General features: G+C 48.3%; 1 protein-coding gene across 3 annotated transcripts in view; it reads left to right on the top strand.

Annotated features, from left to right (window-relative positions):
* Nucleotides 1-18,532, top strand: part of GOLGA3 (golgin A3) — a 594,692-nt gene that overhangs the window by 277,848 nt on the left and 298,312 nt on the right. For all 3 annotated transcript variants that reach the window (XM_069620010.1, XM_069620008.1, XM_069620009.1), the window contains one exon: nt 15,578-15,694. In XM_069620010.1, the coding sequence (XP_069476111.1) occupies nt 15,578-15,694 (117 nt within the window). The remainder of the gene's footprint in view (nt 1-15,577; nt 15,695-18,532) is intronic.

Here is an 18,532-nt window from a genome sequence, read left to right on the forward strand (position 1 = left end):
CATGCACCCTGTGGGACTCCACAAGTCAATAGTTGTGGTTCAGAGGCACAGTCCCCCCAGTATACCTGGGATTGTCGACCCTCTAAAAACAATCTCAACCAGTCTATAGCATTTGCAGAGAGGCCCCCAACCGACTGCATTCTGTCAAGAAGGATGTTATGATCTTTGGGTCTGCTTCCTGCTACTGGATTGTCTACTGAAGTGAGCTGCACCTTTGCACTAACTACAAACTTTTAGTCCTCTTTCTACCTCTACTGGTTTGGAAACCCAGCTCCCACCTGTTCAAAATCCATTCTTTGCCGCAGAGTCGGTCACAGAGTCTTCGGGCTCTGCGGGCTCTGCGGGACTCCTGTGGCCCGCCGCGCTTCTCTACGCCCCTCTCTTGAGTCCACTGGATTTTCTTTTTCCTTCAATCTGCAGTCAAAGGTGAGCGTTAATATAAACTTTTCGTTTTGATATCACCATTGAAGAAATTGTCGTTTACAGGCGCACGGTGCTTATATAAAAACACATCACTTTTTGGACTACCTACGTTTACGCACACCGGTTTAGAAACTCTAAGAGAAACACTCACTGGCCACAAAACGTCTACACCTTCCGATGACACAGACTCCTGGCCCTACTCACTTACTGTGTATTCCACGGCGTGTCGTGCCTGCCTGCTCCGGTGGACATTCAGCGCATTGCACCGTGACTTGCGTGGAGCCCAGAGACAGAGACCAGCGAGCAGGGGATGGCACCCCATGAAAAATCCTGCTGTGCTGTCTGCTGTAATCGGATAATCATTCTCCAGCATGGGGTCTGGCATGGATTCACATGCTCATGAATATTCCCCGTCGTCAGGCTGGGAAACCTCGGTAAAGAAAAAACCAGTATCAGTTTCGTTTCTGATCTGTCTTTCGTAGTAGTAACCAATCACTGGTCTCTGCGTCATACTGACCACAGCCAATGACTGCCCTCTACCTAAGCACCGCCTCTGGCAGCCATCTTCAGATTTTTACCGCACGTTCATGTGTTGGGATCCTCGTGCTATTGCTCTCGAGCGTTAGTGCTATTTTTTCACGTTTTTTGCTCAAAAACTTTGTTTTTTCGGTCAAAAGAGCCTCAAGCTCCACCGACTCTCCATCCGATCAACGGGGACCCGTGTCGGATTCGTCTGCGCCCCTCAAGGGTGAAGATTTCGTCGAGCTATGCTTTTGGAGGACTCCAGAAGCTTCTCAGGCCCGGACATGGCCTGAGAAGGGAAGCTCGACGCCCGGAAAGCTGTTCAGGGTCTGCCCTGGATGCCAGCTGCAGAACGTCTTTAAGGAGGACGAACACTCCTTTTGTCTCTACTGCTTACATGAGGACAAGACGCACGTGGAGAAGGACTGTGCGTTTTGCGGCAATATGTCGGAGCGGACCATGAAGGACCGCCATCAACGTCTCGCCAACTGGCTGGAAGGGAAGAGCCTGTCAGGCGAGAAGAAGAGGAAGAAATCCGAGCGGTCTTCTAAGACCTTTGAGGACGCCCCAGCGACGGGGGTCCAACACAAGGCCAAGCACCGCGAGTCCGCTGGGACCGGGAGCGCCGAACGGTCGGGCTCTACGGGCACCAGGTAGGGCGCACCCTCCCCGGCACCTTCAGCCACGAGCCAACGCTCTGGGTCGGGTAAGAGGAAGGGCGAGCACCCGGCGAAGCTCCTGGAGAGGCCCCGGTCGAGCTCGAAGGCCCCATCGGAGGGGGAGCGAGGCAGTGTCCCCCCCCTCAAGGATAAGGCGGTGAGCGCACCTAAGGTGGTGAAGGCCTTAATCCATCCGGCCAAGTCCTCTATCGATACTGTCGCGGCGGCCCTGGCTCAGCCTGTGGAGGCTACACCAGTGGTGGCGACCTCGGGGCTCAGAGTCTCCCTGCCACCTCGGAGGGAGTCCTCTTTTGTGCCCATCGATAGGACCCCCGTGAAATCCCCGGCGGGGAAGAAAAAGGGGGAGCAGGGCGTCGTCGTAGATTGGGCTTCAACCTCGGAGCTGATCGAGGTCTTAAGCCACGGCCTTGGCGTGGAAGAAGACCGGCCCGTCGGGATGGATCCCGACGCTGGTGACGACGACATCGTCGAGGGTGCCGACGGGGCCCCTGATTGCCCGTCGGATTCCCCTCTGCCAGCGCTGCAAGACAACTCGGCGGCCATTTTGTTGGCTATACAGTCCTTATGCTCAGAGATAAGGACGAGACTGCCGTTGCCGACGGAGGAACCTCTCCCGTCGGGGGATCCTGAGCCGGGACCTTCTGGTGTTCCCCCGCCCAAGAAAAGAAGGATTCACCCTCCACCTCCTTTTCAGCCGTCGCGCACCGTCCAGCCCTCCTCCCCGAGGGGATGATACGGGGACTGACACGGCAGCGACGGGTACGGACGACGAGGTATACGTCGAGAATCTACCGTTGTCACCTCCCACCAGGCTTCTCCGCCCGACGAGATTGGTTCGTTCCACTCCATGATCGCCAGGGCATCTGAGCTTTTCCAACTCTGGCCAAGAGGAAGACGGTCCTCGCGGTGCCTCTACTGGACGACATTTGGGATGAGGGCCTCGCCCTCCTCAAGAACCCTTCCACTACGCCAGCTAGAAGAGACCGGTACGAGAAGAAGTACCGGGTCCCAGACGCGGCCCCCCTGTGCCTCCGGGCGCAGCCTACCCCGGACTCCGTCGGCCAGGAAGAAAGTGGGGGGGTTGGGGGGGTGCGGCCTCCACATCGACTTCCCCACCGGACGGCGAGGGAAAGAAATTGGACTCTATGGGACGCAGGGTCATCTCATCTGCAGCGACGACGATTAAAGCGGCCAACGCCTTGGCTATCGTGGCCCGCTACGACAGGGAGCTATGGTACAAACTGGCTCCCCTGCTGGACTTCCTACCGGACGACAAGAGGGCAGAGGCCCTGGAGATCCTACAAGAAGGTGAGGTGGCATCGGACCATGCCATCACTATTGCGACGGACATCGCCGACACTGGGTTTCGCCAGTTGGGCAACGGCGTGTGCCTTAGGCGGCGTGGATGGCTCAAGGCTATGGACTTCCGTCAAGACGTACAGACCAGAGTCCTGGATATGCCGTTCGATGGGAACAACCTGTTTGGGAAAACAGTGGACGATTCCCTTCAGGCCATTAAAGCGGACACTGAGACGGCCCGGGCCCTTGGGGTTCTGCAGCAACGACGGACGCCCTTTCGGAGCAGCGGAGGCAAGGGTGCCTCCAAAGGTTCCGGCGGCGGTTTCTCCACCTACCGTCAAGCGGCCCGCTCGTCGTCTCAGGAGGCCTACAGAGGACGAGGCAAGTCTGGCGGACCCCGCCGTCATCGCCAAGGAGGTCAAGGCGGCAAAGCCTCGTCGAAACAGGATTGAACCGACCGTGGGGTCGGGCCCCCACCGATGCACCCCGGTGGGAGGCCGGCTGGCGAGCTTCGTCAGCGTGTGGGAGTCCATCTCCACTGACCGTTGGGTGCTGGACGCCTTAGCCCGGGGCCACGCGCTCGAGTTTCAAAGAAGGTGCCTGCGCGTCCCCCCCGTGGCCAGGAAAGAGCTTCACATCCCTCAGCTTCTCCTGGAGGTAAGGGCGATGCTCAGGAAGGGCGCCATCGAACTCGTCCCAAAGAGGCTTCGGGGCTCTGGAGTTTACTCGAGATACTTCCTCGTGAAGAAGACGACGGGAGGATGGCGCCCCATCCCAGACCTGCGACGTCTGAACAAATTCATCAAGGCGCAGAAGTTCCGGATGGTCACCCTCCAGCACGTCCTGGGTCAGCTGGAGGAAGGAGACTTCCTGTCGTTGTTGGATTTGGAGGATGCCTACTTCCATATTCCCATCCTAAAGGGGCACCGAAAATTCCTCAGGTTTGTGGTCCAAGGGCGTCACTACCAGTTCAAAGCCCTCCCCTTCGGACTACGGTCAGCACCCAGGGTATTCACCAAGTGCCTTGCACCGGTGGCGGCGCAGCTGCGCCGCGAGGGGATCCACGTCTACTCCTACCTGGACGACTGGCTCATCCGAGCCAAGACGAGGGAGCTCGCCGTGGAGCACACGGCAAGGACCGTCCAACTTCTCACGGACCTGGGATTCTCCGTGAACTACGCCAAGTCCCACCTGGTACCCGCGCAAAACACACTGTTTCTGGGAGCGAAGCTCGACACAGTGTCCCTTCTGGCCTCCCCGTCGGAGGAAAGGACAGGTCCATCCTGGGCAAGGTACAGCGGATGTTGGCTTCCGACGCGGCCAAGGTGAGGTCCATCAAGTCCCTCCTCGGAATGATGTCTTCTTGCATCTACCTCATTCCCATGTGCAGGCTCCGGATGCCCCCTTTGCAGGAGTTCCTGGAAGTGCGCTGGATCCAAACGAAGGGCGGCTTCGAGGAGAGGATCACACTCGACGAGAGTTTCCGCCGAGCGGTCCGGTGGTGGGGCTCCCGCGCGCATCTGACGGCGGGCATGGACTTCCAGACCCCAGACCACCAGGAGACAGTGACCACGGATGCCTCCCTGGAAGGGTGGGGAGCGCACACCGAAAATCTGCACGCGAGAGGCCTCTGGCTCCCGACGGAGAAGTCCCTCCATATCAACGTCCTGGAGCTCCGTGCAGTGTTCTGGGCCCTCAGGTCCTTCCTTCCGTCCCTCAAGGGCAAAGTGGTGAGGATCTTCACCGACAACACCACCACCATGTTTTACATCAGGAAACAGGGCGGAACCAGGTCCCCAGCACTGTCCAAGGAGGCGCAGGACCTGTGGCATTGGGCCGTCGCCCAAAGGATGTTTCTGGTGCCGTTTCATCTGGCAGGGATAAAAAACACCATCGCCGACTCACTCAGCAGGGAGCTGCGCTCGTGCCACGAGTGGGAACTACGGCAGGATCTAGTGGATCGCCTCTTCCGACGGTGGGACACACCCCAGATCGACCTGTTCGCGACGGCGACGAACTCCAAGTGCCGGAGGTTCGCCAGCAGGTTTCCCCAGGCGAGGAGCATGGGCGATGCTTTCTCGTTCCCCTGGGAGGGCCTGTTCCTCTACGCGTTCCCTCCTTTGCCACTGCTAATCCAGCTCGTCAACCAGCTCAAGCGGTCACGGTGCAGGATGATCCTCGTTGCACCTGCGTGGCCGAGGCAGATATGGTTCCCGGACCTTCTGGACTTGTCAGCGTCCCCGCCAATCAAGCTGCCGGTGGACGCAGATCTACTCTCCAGGGAAGGAGGCGCCATCCTCCACCACGACCCTAAATCGCTGAACTTGCAGGCCTGGCTCCTGCAGCGCTAGAGTTTGGAGGATATGACATACCGGCCGACTGCAGAGAGGTTCTTGCAAAGGCCAGGGCGTCCTCGACTCTTAAATGCTACGGACACAAATGGAAGAGGTTCTCTGTCTGGTGCCACGCACAGAAGATTAACCCTCTACGGATTACGGCTCCTCAGGTACTGCCGTACCTGCTGACGCTGGCCAAAGCTGGTCTGGCACACGCGTCCATCAAGATTCATCTTGCTGCAATCTCCCGATACACCAGAACCACGGGGCGGACGTCCTTGTGGTCTCATCGTATGGTGAAAGAGTTCATGAAGGGACTGTTCAGATCGTTCCCGCCGGTGAAGGCTCCGGCCCCGGCGTGGGAGCTCAACGTGGTGCTGACCAAGCTCATGGGACCTCCGTTTGAGCCTCTGCACTCGGCCCCGTTGAAGTTTCTGTCGTGGAAAACAGCGTTTCTTGTGGCCATCACCTCCGCACGACGGGTGGGAGAGATCCAGGCCCTTTCCTGCAAGGCCCCGTACTTGACTTTTCACGACACGAGGGTAGTGCTCAGGACACACCCCTCCTTCATGCCCAAGGTGCCGTCGGACTTCCATCTCAATGAACCCTTGGTGTTGCCTGTATTCTTCCCGTCGCCTTCGTCGCCGGCTGAGAGGACTTTGCACTCGCTGGATGTGGCTAGAGCGCTGAAGTTCTACGTGGACCGCACGAAGTGTTTTCGGAAGACGTCACAACTCTTTGTGAACTTTGGACCTGTCAATCAGGGGAAGGCTCTCTCGAAGGCTTCCATTTCCAGATGGCTCTCCGGCTGTATCATGTACTGTCATCGGTTGGCAAACCGACCGCTGCCTGGCCGTCCGAGAGCCCATTCCACCAGAGCGATCGCAGCTACCACGGCGTTCCTTTCTGGTGTGCCCCTGCTGGACATATGTAGGGCTGCTACGTGGAGGTCGACGCACACCTTCACGAAATTCTACTGCGTCGATCGGGATTCCAGGGAGGAGTCCAGGGTCGGCCAAGCAGTGCTGCGCAACCTGTTCGCCTAAGGTGAGCCTGGTGAGGAGGTAAGATGCTTAATGTTGAGTTTGATGTGATGCTTAATGTTGAGCCTTTGCCACCTCCCGTTGTTGTGCATGTGTATACTGCTATGTATTCTTTATTCATGAGCATGTGAATCCATGCCAGACCCCATGCTGGAGAAGGAACAAGTTACTTACCTGTAACTGTTGTTCTCCAGCATGGGTCTGGCATGGATTCACATGCGAACCCTCCTGCCTACCCCTCTGCGGCTCTTCACTTGGTCATACTGCCACTTCACGTGCTTCCAAATCTGAAGATGGCTGCCAGAGGCGGTGCTTAGGTAGAGGGCAGTCATTGGCTGTGGTCAGTATGACGCAGAGACCAGTGATTGGTTACTACTACGAAAGACAGATCAGAAACGAAACTGATACTGGTTTTTTCTTTACCGAGGATTCCCAGCCTGACGACGGGGAATATTCATGAGCCTGTGAATCCATGCCAGACCCATGCTGGAGAACAACAGTTACAGGTAAGTAACTTGTTCCTTGTCCATTAGCACGCGTCCGGACTTTGGGAGGACAGATTGGACTGCCCAAAGCTCTGACTCTCACATTCTGCCCCAAGGCATTTCGGACTATTCAATCGGTATCTCTGCCCACGCACACGCCTGACATAGTGAACCGCAGCCAACCATTTCATTTGAAAGAACCCTTTGAGAAATGTGTGTAAGATTGCAGAGAAGTTGCCTTTAGACTTTCCACCTCCTGCAGCTATACACCGAGACATCGTTGAATCAGTGTACTATCCAAACACTTGACTTCACTTACCAATGAGATCTGAAAGCGAGTGGGGAACTGCGTGTGAGAGATTGCGAGGAACTCGCTTGTGACTCCCCGCGCTTTTTCTCCTAACCTACATCTAGTTCACCAACTCGTCCAACTGGTCCAGCTCGTCCAGCACGCATCCACCTAGAACTATTGGAGCTAACAAAGACAACTACGTAGCGTGTGAGAGACTGCGGGGTGTTTGCTCTTTGATCTCACTCGCTCTCTAACCAACTCCTCAACTATCCTAGACTGTGCAACCAGTTAACCATCGGCTGGCACACAGCAGCTACATCTGAAAAAGGACTCTTATACAGTGTGCGTGAATCTATAGGAAAAGGGTCTCTTGTTCCTGATACCTGAATAGTTGGCCCTCTTCTCAGTTTGTGTGACTGGGCCATGCGAGAGCCTACAGGGGACCTGCCCTTTGATCTCACGCACACTTGTCCCAGCTACTGCAAATATTGCACACTAACCAACTGTGCGTCCTTACACAAGAATCAAAGCTAACAAAGACAATTACGTAGAATGTGAGAGACTGCGGGGCGCTTGCTCTTTGATCTCACTCGCTCTCTAACAAACTCCTCAACTAACCTAGACCGTGCAACCAGTTAACCATCGGCTGGCACACAACAGCTGCATCTAAAAAGGTTGTCTGTACAGTGTGCGTGAATCTATGGGACAAGGGTCTCTTGTTCCTGATACCTGAATAATCAGCCCTTTTCTCAGCTAGTGAGACTTTGCCGTGCGAGAGTCTGCGGGACATCTGCCCTTTGATCTCGCACACTCTTGTCCCAGCTACTGCAAATATTGCACACTAACTAATTGTGCGTCCATATACAAGAATCAAAGCACAATACGACAGTATCATAGTGTGTGAGAAACTGCGGGGCAAGTGCCCTTTGATCTCGCTACACAAATAATTAATTTCTTTATTTTTTCTAGACGCTACATATTGAGACCCTCTCTATAGACGGACTGGTCCCTCGCGCAAATTCTGGTAACCAACATCATGACCACGAAGAGACCTAAAATCATTCCTGGTCCCAATACCAAGTTACGCTGCAAATTAGGTTCTCTCCCTTCTGTGCCCACTCAGAATGAATTAAAACAGTTGACTTTAGAACAAACGATATGCAAGAAAAACAAATGTGCGCCCTTGAACTACGCTATCGTAGAGGGAATAATTGACCAAGAGCACCATCAACTAATTGCTTGAGATCAATGTAACAAGGGAAAGGATCACAACAGAAATTTACACCAACATATAGAATTAGAAACAGCTCACCACGATCAAGAACTATCACGTGCCCAAGGTACAAACATGGACACGTTCCAGCACCTAATACCCTCACTAAAAGACATTCCCTACGAGTCTGAACCGAGTCCGATTAACACAGTTGCCATCAAAAATGACTTTACAACTACTAACAAGGAGCCTGAGCAGCTCTTAGCCATTCTAGCCAGCAAGAAGGAAGGCGTACTGAAAGCGAGTAATGGAAAGAGAACGACCAGATAGTGCTCACTCCCCAATCTACTCTCAGCGACACCAGAAATCTGCACATTAATCTTTCTCCATCCAAATTGCTCCTGTGCGGAAAGTATGTGCCAGAGCCAAACACAGAAGTCTCAGAACAACACTTGCTACCATCAACTGAGACTACTCAGGTGAACCGCATTATTACAACTAAAGAGACTCCAGATCTCATTGAATCGGACACCTCAGTTATAGCAAATACCCATCAATCATAGGAATGCTCTAATCAGCCTTCATCTACATCCACTCCTGTATGTTCATTACCCCAAAACTCACAGCGAACAACAGTTAAAAAGGAGCAAGCAAGATGAGCAAAATTAAAATGGCTTAATACTCGCCTCAATACATCACAAAGTAAAAATAAAGACTCTGACCAACCATCTAAACAGACTGCCAAAGCTGCTAGACTCTCACTCAACATCACAGAAATTGAGTCCATAATGAATAGCGTTGAGAAATGAAAAGCAATATTTGGTAACACCTCATTTAGATGTCCAGAAGCTCCACCCCAACTAAAATATCCTTCCATGACAACAAAGGAAAAGAAATCACAAGAAACAATGTTGACGCTACCAAACTCAAAAACAACCCACATTGCAAATTACCCCAACCAAAGGCCAAAATCTGAGAAAAGAAGCCCCACAACGCACTTCTCGTATGATTTTCAAGAATCCTTCTATACACCTTTGGCTGATCAAGAAGCTCAGAAAATAATTACATCAAATCAGGAAAATTGACAACCCCGATCTGCATACAGAGTATTTGACTTATGACCAAACAAACCAGCCAAGAATTCCAACAACTATGATCGACCTACAAAACATGCTGATAGCTGTCGTATCCCAATCAATGATTCCGTTTCTTAAATTACAAGAAGACTCCAAGGATGCTATTCGTGATCAAGCTATGTTGCTAGCCTTAATTCACACAAAACGGATATACATCGAAAACTTTTTATCAACGTTCAAAAAAAGATTGGACCATGAAGCAGACCAATCGATGAGATGGCAACAGAGACTATCCGAAATAGTAAGAGGAGACAGAAAAGAGAAAAACAGACTCGCGACTAACGTCATGGCTTGGATGCCACCACTACTGCAACCTCAGACACTGCCAGTGGCCACTACAAAAACGATAGTCGACACACAAACAAACATACCCCATATCTCTGCACCGTCTAGAGAACTACAAATACCGGTAGGAGGCATCGACAATTTCTCAATTCTGGAACCTACCACAGTATCCCTAAACCTAAATAAAGGACACCAAAGGGCGGAAATTTTTGAAATTTTCACATCAGGACCCAAACCTATAAATACACAGACTGGAAAGCCACCAATAACAACAAAGACAAAAAAGGCCGTAAATGCGAGACAGAACGGCTCAATGGCCTTCCTGCATACAGTAAACCAACCAATGAAACATTCAATTGCTCATTCTATACCTCCCGTGAGCAGCTCAAAGAAATCCAACGCCCTCACCAGTGGAAAGGAACTCCTCAATACTGCCGCTCGCACCGTCAAATGGCACCGACCAGGATATCTCAATCGCAACAGAGGATCTACTAAACCTTACCATGCATATAGACCACGAAGAAGATTCCAACGAACATACTTCATTCAATGAATCCAGTCTTATTATCGTGGACGAATATGCATCAATTACATCTCAAAGCCCCGACCTGACATGCAAGGACATATCAGCCGACTCAATGCTAGATGTCATCTCCTCAGCCACGGAACACTCAACTGATGAAGAACATACAAATGCTGCATCACCACCCAAATCGACTAGACAATCCCGAGAGCACAACTTGAGGAGTCGCAATGAAACCAGGCACGACTACGCAGCTCGACAAAATCAAAGGGAAAGAAAACGGGAAGATGCACGCAATAGGAACCAGATCAACTCTCCAGACTTCATCAATCCAATTCCAGATCAAACACAACATGCATTGTTGATAGGATAGGAAACCAAACAGCTAAAAACAAACAATTGATATTGAATCGAACCAATACGCTCTTACTCCTGAAGGCTATACCCGATCTCAAAATGATGACAACTCGAGATATTGAATTAATAACGTTCCAGGATCACACCAAACTGGATAGAGTGCTACTGGAGTTATGGGACCGGACGACATTGGAAAAAATACTTGCTCAATCCTAAGCCATAGTATATCTGGGCTTCAGTTGCAACCAAATAATAACAGAGACAACAACTGAAACATCACGAAAGTGGAATAACTATACAAATTCTCCAATAATTAAGAACCTGGACAGTGAATGATTGACACATACAAGATACGATCCTCTTTACAGGCCCTCTCGCCATCAAAAACTACAAGAATCGATACCAGATGAATCTTTCTATCAAAGCAATGAGAACTACCCTTCCATCGCGACTACACTGAAGATTGCGACACCACTCAAGATTTATCTTCTGTATCATAACCATCAACACCAAATGACTTCCACTGGTCATTATGTAGCTGGAATACAAGGGGTAACACCCACTTATTCAACCAGGCTGCAATGGAATTCAAACTTACAACTATAGTATGCCTACAAGAAACTTGGCTAACTAAACTACCTTGCTGCGATCGGTTTATCACCTTTTTGAATCCTGCAATAAAAGGCACTCTGGGCAGACCAGCATCAGGCCTTTTAACATTAATTCAAATTCTACCACTATGCACAATTGTAGCCAGTAATAACATCAACCCATGGATAGAAAATACTATTATTCAAATACAAGCACCTGGTTCTACCAACCGTGATCGACTTCTATCCATAATGAACCTACACTGGAATCCAGCAACCCTGAATGACAGCAAATTTCTGGACAACGTTTTCTTAACCATCGACCAAACACTTGCAGAGCACCAGCATGTGGAATTCATTATATGTGGTGACTTAAATATACACCTATACAATAAACTCGGACAACGGATGGAGTATGTTGAGCTGTCGACACGTGCAAAAAAATGGCATAAGGAAACCTCCATTCGAAACCTCATACTAGTTGACCATCCCAAAGACTGTATGGGCAAAACCTTACCCACATGGGATAGTAGCAAGGCAACAGCGATAATAGATTATGCATATTTGTCAACAGAATTATTTGAATCCGTTACAGAGACGATAGTCAATACATCAACAAGAAGCAACCATAACCAACTGATAATTAATGGATCTGGACTTGCACAACCAAAAAAGACTGACTTTCGGATACAGACAGAAGTCACTGGCAATAACCGCACATTACGATTGACCGAGGATCAATTAAGAGATCTCACAGATCAATTCCAACTAACATCAATGCCAGATACTGACAAACTAAATTACGATGCCTTCCTGATCCCCTTTTTAGAATCAAGAAAGAATCAAATGAAACTACACAATCACCACTATAATACTCTACTTCCCAAGAAAAAAAAAGAGATGCGCAAGGATATTCGCAACCTAAAACCAGTAACTGTAACTTCAATCCTATCACAGAAGAAAAGAATAAAACAAGCATATATGAATTGGAGGCAATCATATCAAGCAATATTGCTACAAAATGATGCAGAAGCCATGATGAAGGCCTATAAGAACCACAATCCAAGACACCTGTGGAACTTACTGAATAATAATGACACTAATCAACAACTTCTGATAGCAAATGTGACTAGGCAAAAGTGGCTAGATCATTTTACAAACATATACAACGATAACACAAAGACTACGCCTGCTGCCTCACAGACCCTGATTAAACTATGGAAAATCTGCTATGACAAGGAAGACCTGACCCAGATCTTTGCCAAACTAAACACCTCACGTGCTTCGGGCCCTGACGGCCTCTCAAATGCAATTCTAAAACAAAACGCGGACCTATGGATTCTCTTCATGATACAACTTATCGAAACCATCAATAAACCAAACGCAATTCCCCTGTCATGGAGAACAGTGACAATGGTCCCCAAATACAAACAAGGGGCACGCGATAATCCACAGAACTTTCGGCCGATCGCATTATTAGATCCATTAGGTAAGATCTTCTCTGCACTACTCCTACATAAACTTAAGGAATGGGCCACGAACACAAAACGATTTGCAGTGAGACAGACGGGAATCACACCTAACGCCGGTACAAACTTAAATCTCCTCATAATGAATTTAATCAAGAATGAAGCAATCAAAAAGAAAACACAGATCTATTCTGCTTTCTTGGATCTACATATGGCATTCGATTCTATATCAAGAACACGTCTATGGGAAAAACTATCGGCATGGAAGTGCCCAAAAGAGATTCTAGAGCCAATGAAACTACTGTATTCTAATACTACAATTGCTGTGAGACTCAAAAAGAACGGCACAACTACTCCTCTGATAAATACAACAAAAGGATTAAAGCATGGCTGCCCCCTTGCAGCCACATTATATAACCTATATACAGCAGACTGTGAAGAACATTTAAACGACTCGGCCCTGAATCCTCTGAGATTGAATTCTGTTCCAGTTCCAGCACTATTTTACGCAGACAATATTATCCTTCTAGATAAAACCATCTCAGGCTTACAGCGGAGTTTAATCCTCATGGGAACGTATATGAAGATCAACGACTTAAGAATCAACACCACAAAGACTAAATGCATGGCTTTAGTAAAACTTCCATTTTAAAAAAAAAAAAAGAATTGAAACTCTCTATTGATAACATCTCTTTAAAAGAAGTTTCAACCTTCAAATACCTCGGGATCATGCTAAACCAGTCCAAAATAGAAAAGCAATGGCTCGACACTGTCGAAATCAAAACTCAAGTTTTAGCCAGACAAGGATGTGTTCTACACCGGAAATATGGCAAATTCTCATTTAAACCAATTAAAACATTCTACACACAGAAGTAATTCCGGTAATCACATACGGCAGCGACGCAATGATCGACTCACCATCTAAAAAGTGGACGATGCTCGAAGCGATCTTTTGGAGAAAGATCTTAAGGCTGCATGATTCGTACCCAATGGTTAGAATTCGCTATGAAGTGGCAACCCAATCACTATCCTCGATAGTGATATGGAAACAACTTGATCTCCTAAGGAATCTACTGATAAATGATGAAATACCAGCCATAGCAATTCTGAAAAATAACCCAGCTGCCTCCTACAACACATGTCTACAGGAATGGAAAGAACACCTATTCCAATACTTAAAAGACAAACAAATATCGCTTGATACTCTCATAAACAGACCGCAACATGCAAAACACAAATTGGCAAGCAATGATTGGATCAGAACCTGTAATGCAAAAATGTTATATTCAAGAAACCTCCAAAGCCAACTTGATGTCCGAACATTGAACGAAACTCCGGATTACATGGAACTATTCCCTGATTAAAAGATCTGCACAGTCTAAATGGGGATTTGCTTGAGCAACTTGCCTACAAGAGAAAAACTTGCAATGATAGGACAAATCCCGAAAACTGATAGACACTGTCGCTTCTGCAAAGATCAAGAAGTTCCAGAAACAATCCATCATTTAGTAATGATCTGTCCAGAATTAATGCCTAAGAGACTGACCTTCGGCAACTTCTTTAATATATCAAATCAACAGATGGATAAGGAACTGCGCTGGTCATTACTATTGAATGGACATGAAAACAACCTAATCTTCACGATAGTGCAATTTTTACAACATATTTTAGGATTAGACGCTACAATCTAACCGGAATTGAAGAAAAGACAATGACGACTATTTTCCTACCTGCTGCAAAAGCCGCAACCGGAATTCTCCTATTGCCTGTTTCACTGTTATATTTTTAATTTTACTTTTTTCTTTTTCTCTTAATTTTACTTCCTTTTCTTTTTTTTCTTGTCCTCTTCTCTAAATATGACTCTTTTAATTTTCACTTTGCTAAATTACAATGTTCTAAAAAATGAAAAGTTTGTTAGAACTGAATCATTTTAATAAAAAAAAAATTGTGTGTAGTGGTCCCAGACATGCAAGCCTTGCCTAACAAACCCCATCCCCCCAACTCCTCCCTCTGCCTGTTGAAGTAAAACTACTGTGAGCCTTTGCAATAGCGGCCATCTGGGAGTTGTGGGATTTTTGGCTTTGGTTCACCCTTAAGTAGGATTTCTGTGCCTAGACCTCCAAGTGTTAACTACTCTCCCGTCCTTTACGTCACATTTGGATTTTTGAAGAGTGAGGTTTGGCAATTTCCTGTCCATTTCTCTGGTTTGTATTCATGTAAAACACACAGAGCGGTGCAAAATAGCAATAACTGTGCACAGCACTGCCATTTAGTAGGACCGTCACCCCTTGGAGAGGAAAATTACTTGATTTTATGAATATGCAGCAAATTAAGTAAAGGGTACACTTTTCCTACGGTTTGTTAATGCTATTACAGCGCTTGTTCGTAAGAAAGACCTTAGCCAGCAGAGTAATTCAAAACATTTTGTTAATTGAATTCATTGGGCAGGGTCATTTGTATTCGACAACCTAGTAAGACCCTTATGAACAGCCATAAACCCCTTTTTTCATGTAAACTCGAATGGAAAGATTGCATTATGAATGATGAATTATACCTTGTTTTATGTGCTCAAAGTTTCTTTAAATCATGAGCTAAATGCTACCAACAATTCAATTCTTGTTTTCATCTTTGACATTTTCTGATATTATTGTATTTACAAGATTTTCGGGGATGAGTGATATTTTTGCAATCTTTTATTTCCGTTTAAGTCTTGCGTCTATATTGTAGCCTTTTTATAGAACAGGGTCAGAAGCAACCAGTTATCTGGTGCAAGAAAAACCAGTTGATCGGGTGAAATTGGAAAATAATTTCTTTTGGCAGAATTATGTCCAGGCTTTGTTGAGTGAGTGAGAAGCGTTCCAATTTGCTTGCATTTGCTGCCCTTGTCCTGAAGCATTGCTTTCCCTATTTTCACCCGGCTATAGGTGCAGGCCGTCCTGAAGCGCAAAGAGGAAGAAGACCAGCAGATGAAGCAGCTGGTGCAGACCTTACAGGTCGCCTTGGAAAAGGAGAAGAGGCAGGTTCGTCAGCTCCGTGAGCAGGTAAGAAGCTTGGCAGCGCCCCGATGGAGTTCCTCTGCGGTGACTATGCAGAGCTGCGTCATGGGTTCTGTACGACAAGTAGAACCTATGCTATGCTTGTCACAAGGATTTCATCCAAAGTTGGTGGATGACTCTATATTCCCACCTACCCATTCATGCTGCTCGCTCGGTGTACTGCTACCCCCTCCACTTGTCACACAAGGTTCTCAGGCAGTGTTTTTGTTCGTTATTGTTTGTTACTACACCTATGACAGGGGTCTGTAACCTTTGACTCTGCAAATGTTTTGACCTTCTCTAGCCAATGCAGCCAAAGTACGAGGCATCCAGGAAGTTGTCGCCCAAGACAGCTGGAGACCTACTTGTTGCAGACACCTGAACTAGGACAATCTTTTAAGAGTGAATGAATCAATGGGGCCACATATAGTGCCACTTTAACTCTAATTGCCTCCAGTGTCTGGTCTAATACAAGTTGGATTGTGTGGTTCCTTTACACCTAGTAGTTCTTAAAGGGATTTATTTTGCTTAACGGTGAATTGCTATGGCCATTTGATACATGAAATAACGGAAGGAACCTGCCCATTGGGGTAGGCAATCTTAATTCTTGCATAAACCTCAGCGTTAAAAATGCTCTCTCCAGTTTCACCTAATCTTTCACTTCACTCACCTACATTTTTAGTGCCAAGACAGAAATGTGTTTGCACTGGCCTAAAGAAAGAAGGCTCTCTTAAGGATATTGCGATGTAAGCATGTTGTAGAGGATCAATCGAAAATGCGCTTGGGAGCAGTTTGTGAGGAACTGGCATATAGCCAATTAAACTGTGGTGTTTCTCTCCCTAAACTGGGAGTGAGTACCAGGAAATGTGAGGCCTGTGCTGCAAGTCTCTCTAGTCTGCCTCTTGCACCATGTCCCAGCCCCCATCCTCAGTGTCTCTCTATTAAAAGTGCTCTGATCAGGTGGGTGGGCTCTTTGCTGTGGATGATGGTGGTAGAATTTCCTTTTCATTTGTTTTTCTACTTTGTATTACGCAATGACCTGGTCTGTTTAGGAAGAGCTGTATTGGGCGGATATCTAGGCTAGTGCAACTATGCGCACCTATTCAGTATAGGCATGAGATGATTGAGCATGCACATAGAGTCAACAGTCAAGCCTCCTTACAATGGCATACATTATATACATGTGACTGGCATAACCAGAGTGTACACCTTTGAAATGGAAAGCTATGTGTAGTAAAGCAAGTCAAATCAGGTAAGCAATTGACATTTAGAGAAACCAATCTAAGAACACTGGAAACAATATTACTCTGCCTTATAAAATATGATATGATATGGCATTTATAACGCACCTATACACAAGTGTGTCAAGGCGCGACGAGGCAAGGGAGGGGGAACAAGGGAAAACGGACAACGATCTTACTAGGCCAGGTGTCATTCAGAATGCGCAATAGCATGGGAAGGGGGAAAGGGAAAATTGCGAGGGGTAAAGGAGAGGGGAAAAGTGCAGTACATGGGATCGTAGAATAAATAATAAAAACGGCCAGCAGGTGGCAAGTGCAAGCTAAGTGCAGAGATAAGTGCTGGTGGACAATGCAGATGGTTTTGAACTTAATCCTTGCAGCCACTGGGAGCCAGTGCAGAGATTTCAGTCCTGGAGAGATGCGATCCCTGGGCTTGAGGCCAAGGACAAGTCTCATAGTTCTGTTCTGGATAAGTTGCAGAGGGCGGAACGTAGAGGCAGGCAGATTTAGATAGAGGCTGTTACAATAGTCCAGCCTAGAGAGAACATGGGCTCTGGAGACAGCGAGCTTCTGGGGGAAAGAGAGGAAAGGAAGAATACCTTTTGAGGAGGTGCAGCTGGCATTGTGACTTCTTAGAGACGTCAGAGATGTGAGGAGAGAAGGAGAGTGTGGAGTCGAAGATGACGCCAAGGTTTTGGCCTTGCAGGTGGGAGTAGGAAGAGAGCAAAGAGAGGCTGGCCAGAGAGATGCAGGGAAGGAGGGGGTAGGTGTGCCGATGAGTAGAATCTGTCTTACTGGCATTAAGGCAGAGGTCATTGGCGGCACACAGTCTGGATGGCAGACAGTCAGAGATGAGGGAAGGAGAGGAGGAGGCAGAGGGCAGCCTGAAAATGAGCTGGGTATCATCCGCATAGCACTGAAAGTTGGGGCAGAGAGGGGCGATGCGGTGGCCAAGGAGTGCCAGGTATTAGTTGAACAGCCAGGGAGAGAGGTTAGACCCCTGGGGTCACCACAGGTAGAGAAAAAGATATCGGAGAGGAGGGTCGGTCGGAGAGGAAAGAAGTCAGCCACGCCAGAGTCTGACCAGTGATACCCAGGTTATCACGGAGACGGTTGGGCAGGATGGCATGGTTGACAGTGTCAAAGGCAGAAGAGAGATCAAGCAAGATGAGAACGCAAGGGGTGTTGGAATCAAGGTTAGAGAGCAGGTCTTCACAGATGTTCAGGGGAGCAGTTTCCTTGCTTCTGGCAGCTCTGAAGCCGGACTGATGCTCATAAAGACAGCCAACAGATTCAGTGTGGAGATTACGCTGGGAGATGGGAAGTTTCTCCAGGAGCTTACCAAGGAAGGGAGTGATGGAGATTGGGCGATAGTTAGCTGGGCAGGAGGGGTCGGCAGAGGGTTTCTTAAGAAAAGGGTGCACAAGGGAGTGCTTCAGGGGGGATGGGAAGACTTCAGTGGCGAAGGAGTGATTGCAGAAATCAGCCAGGGCAGGAGCCAGGGAGTCGATGTGGTCCTTGATAGTTTTGGAGGAACAGGGGTGAACCTGTTTCGACGAGACTTTCATAGATCGGACTTGTCTAGAAACCTCATCTGCAGAGA

Source organism: Ambystoma mexicanum, chromosome 10 (assembly GCF_040938575.1).
Source record: "Ambystoma mexicanum isolate Mex_15411 chromosome 10, UKY_AmexF1_1, whole genome shotgun sequence".
Taxonomy (NCBI): domain Eukaryota; kingdom Metazoa; phylum Chordata; class Amphibia; order Caudata; family Ambystomatidae; genus Ambystoma; species Ambystoma mexicanum.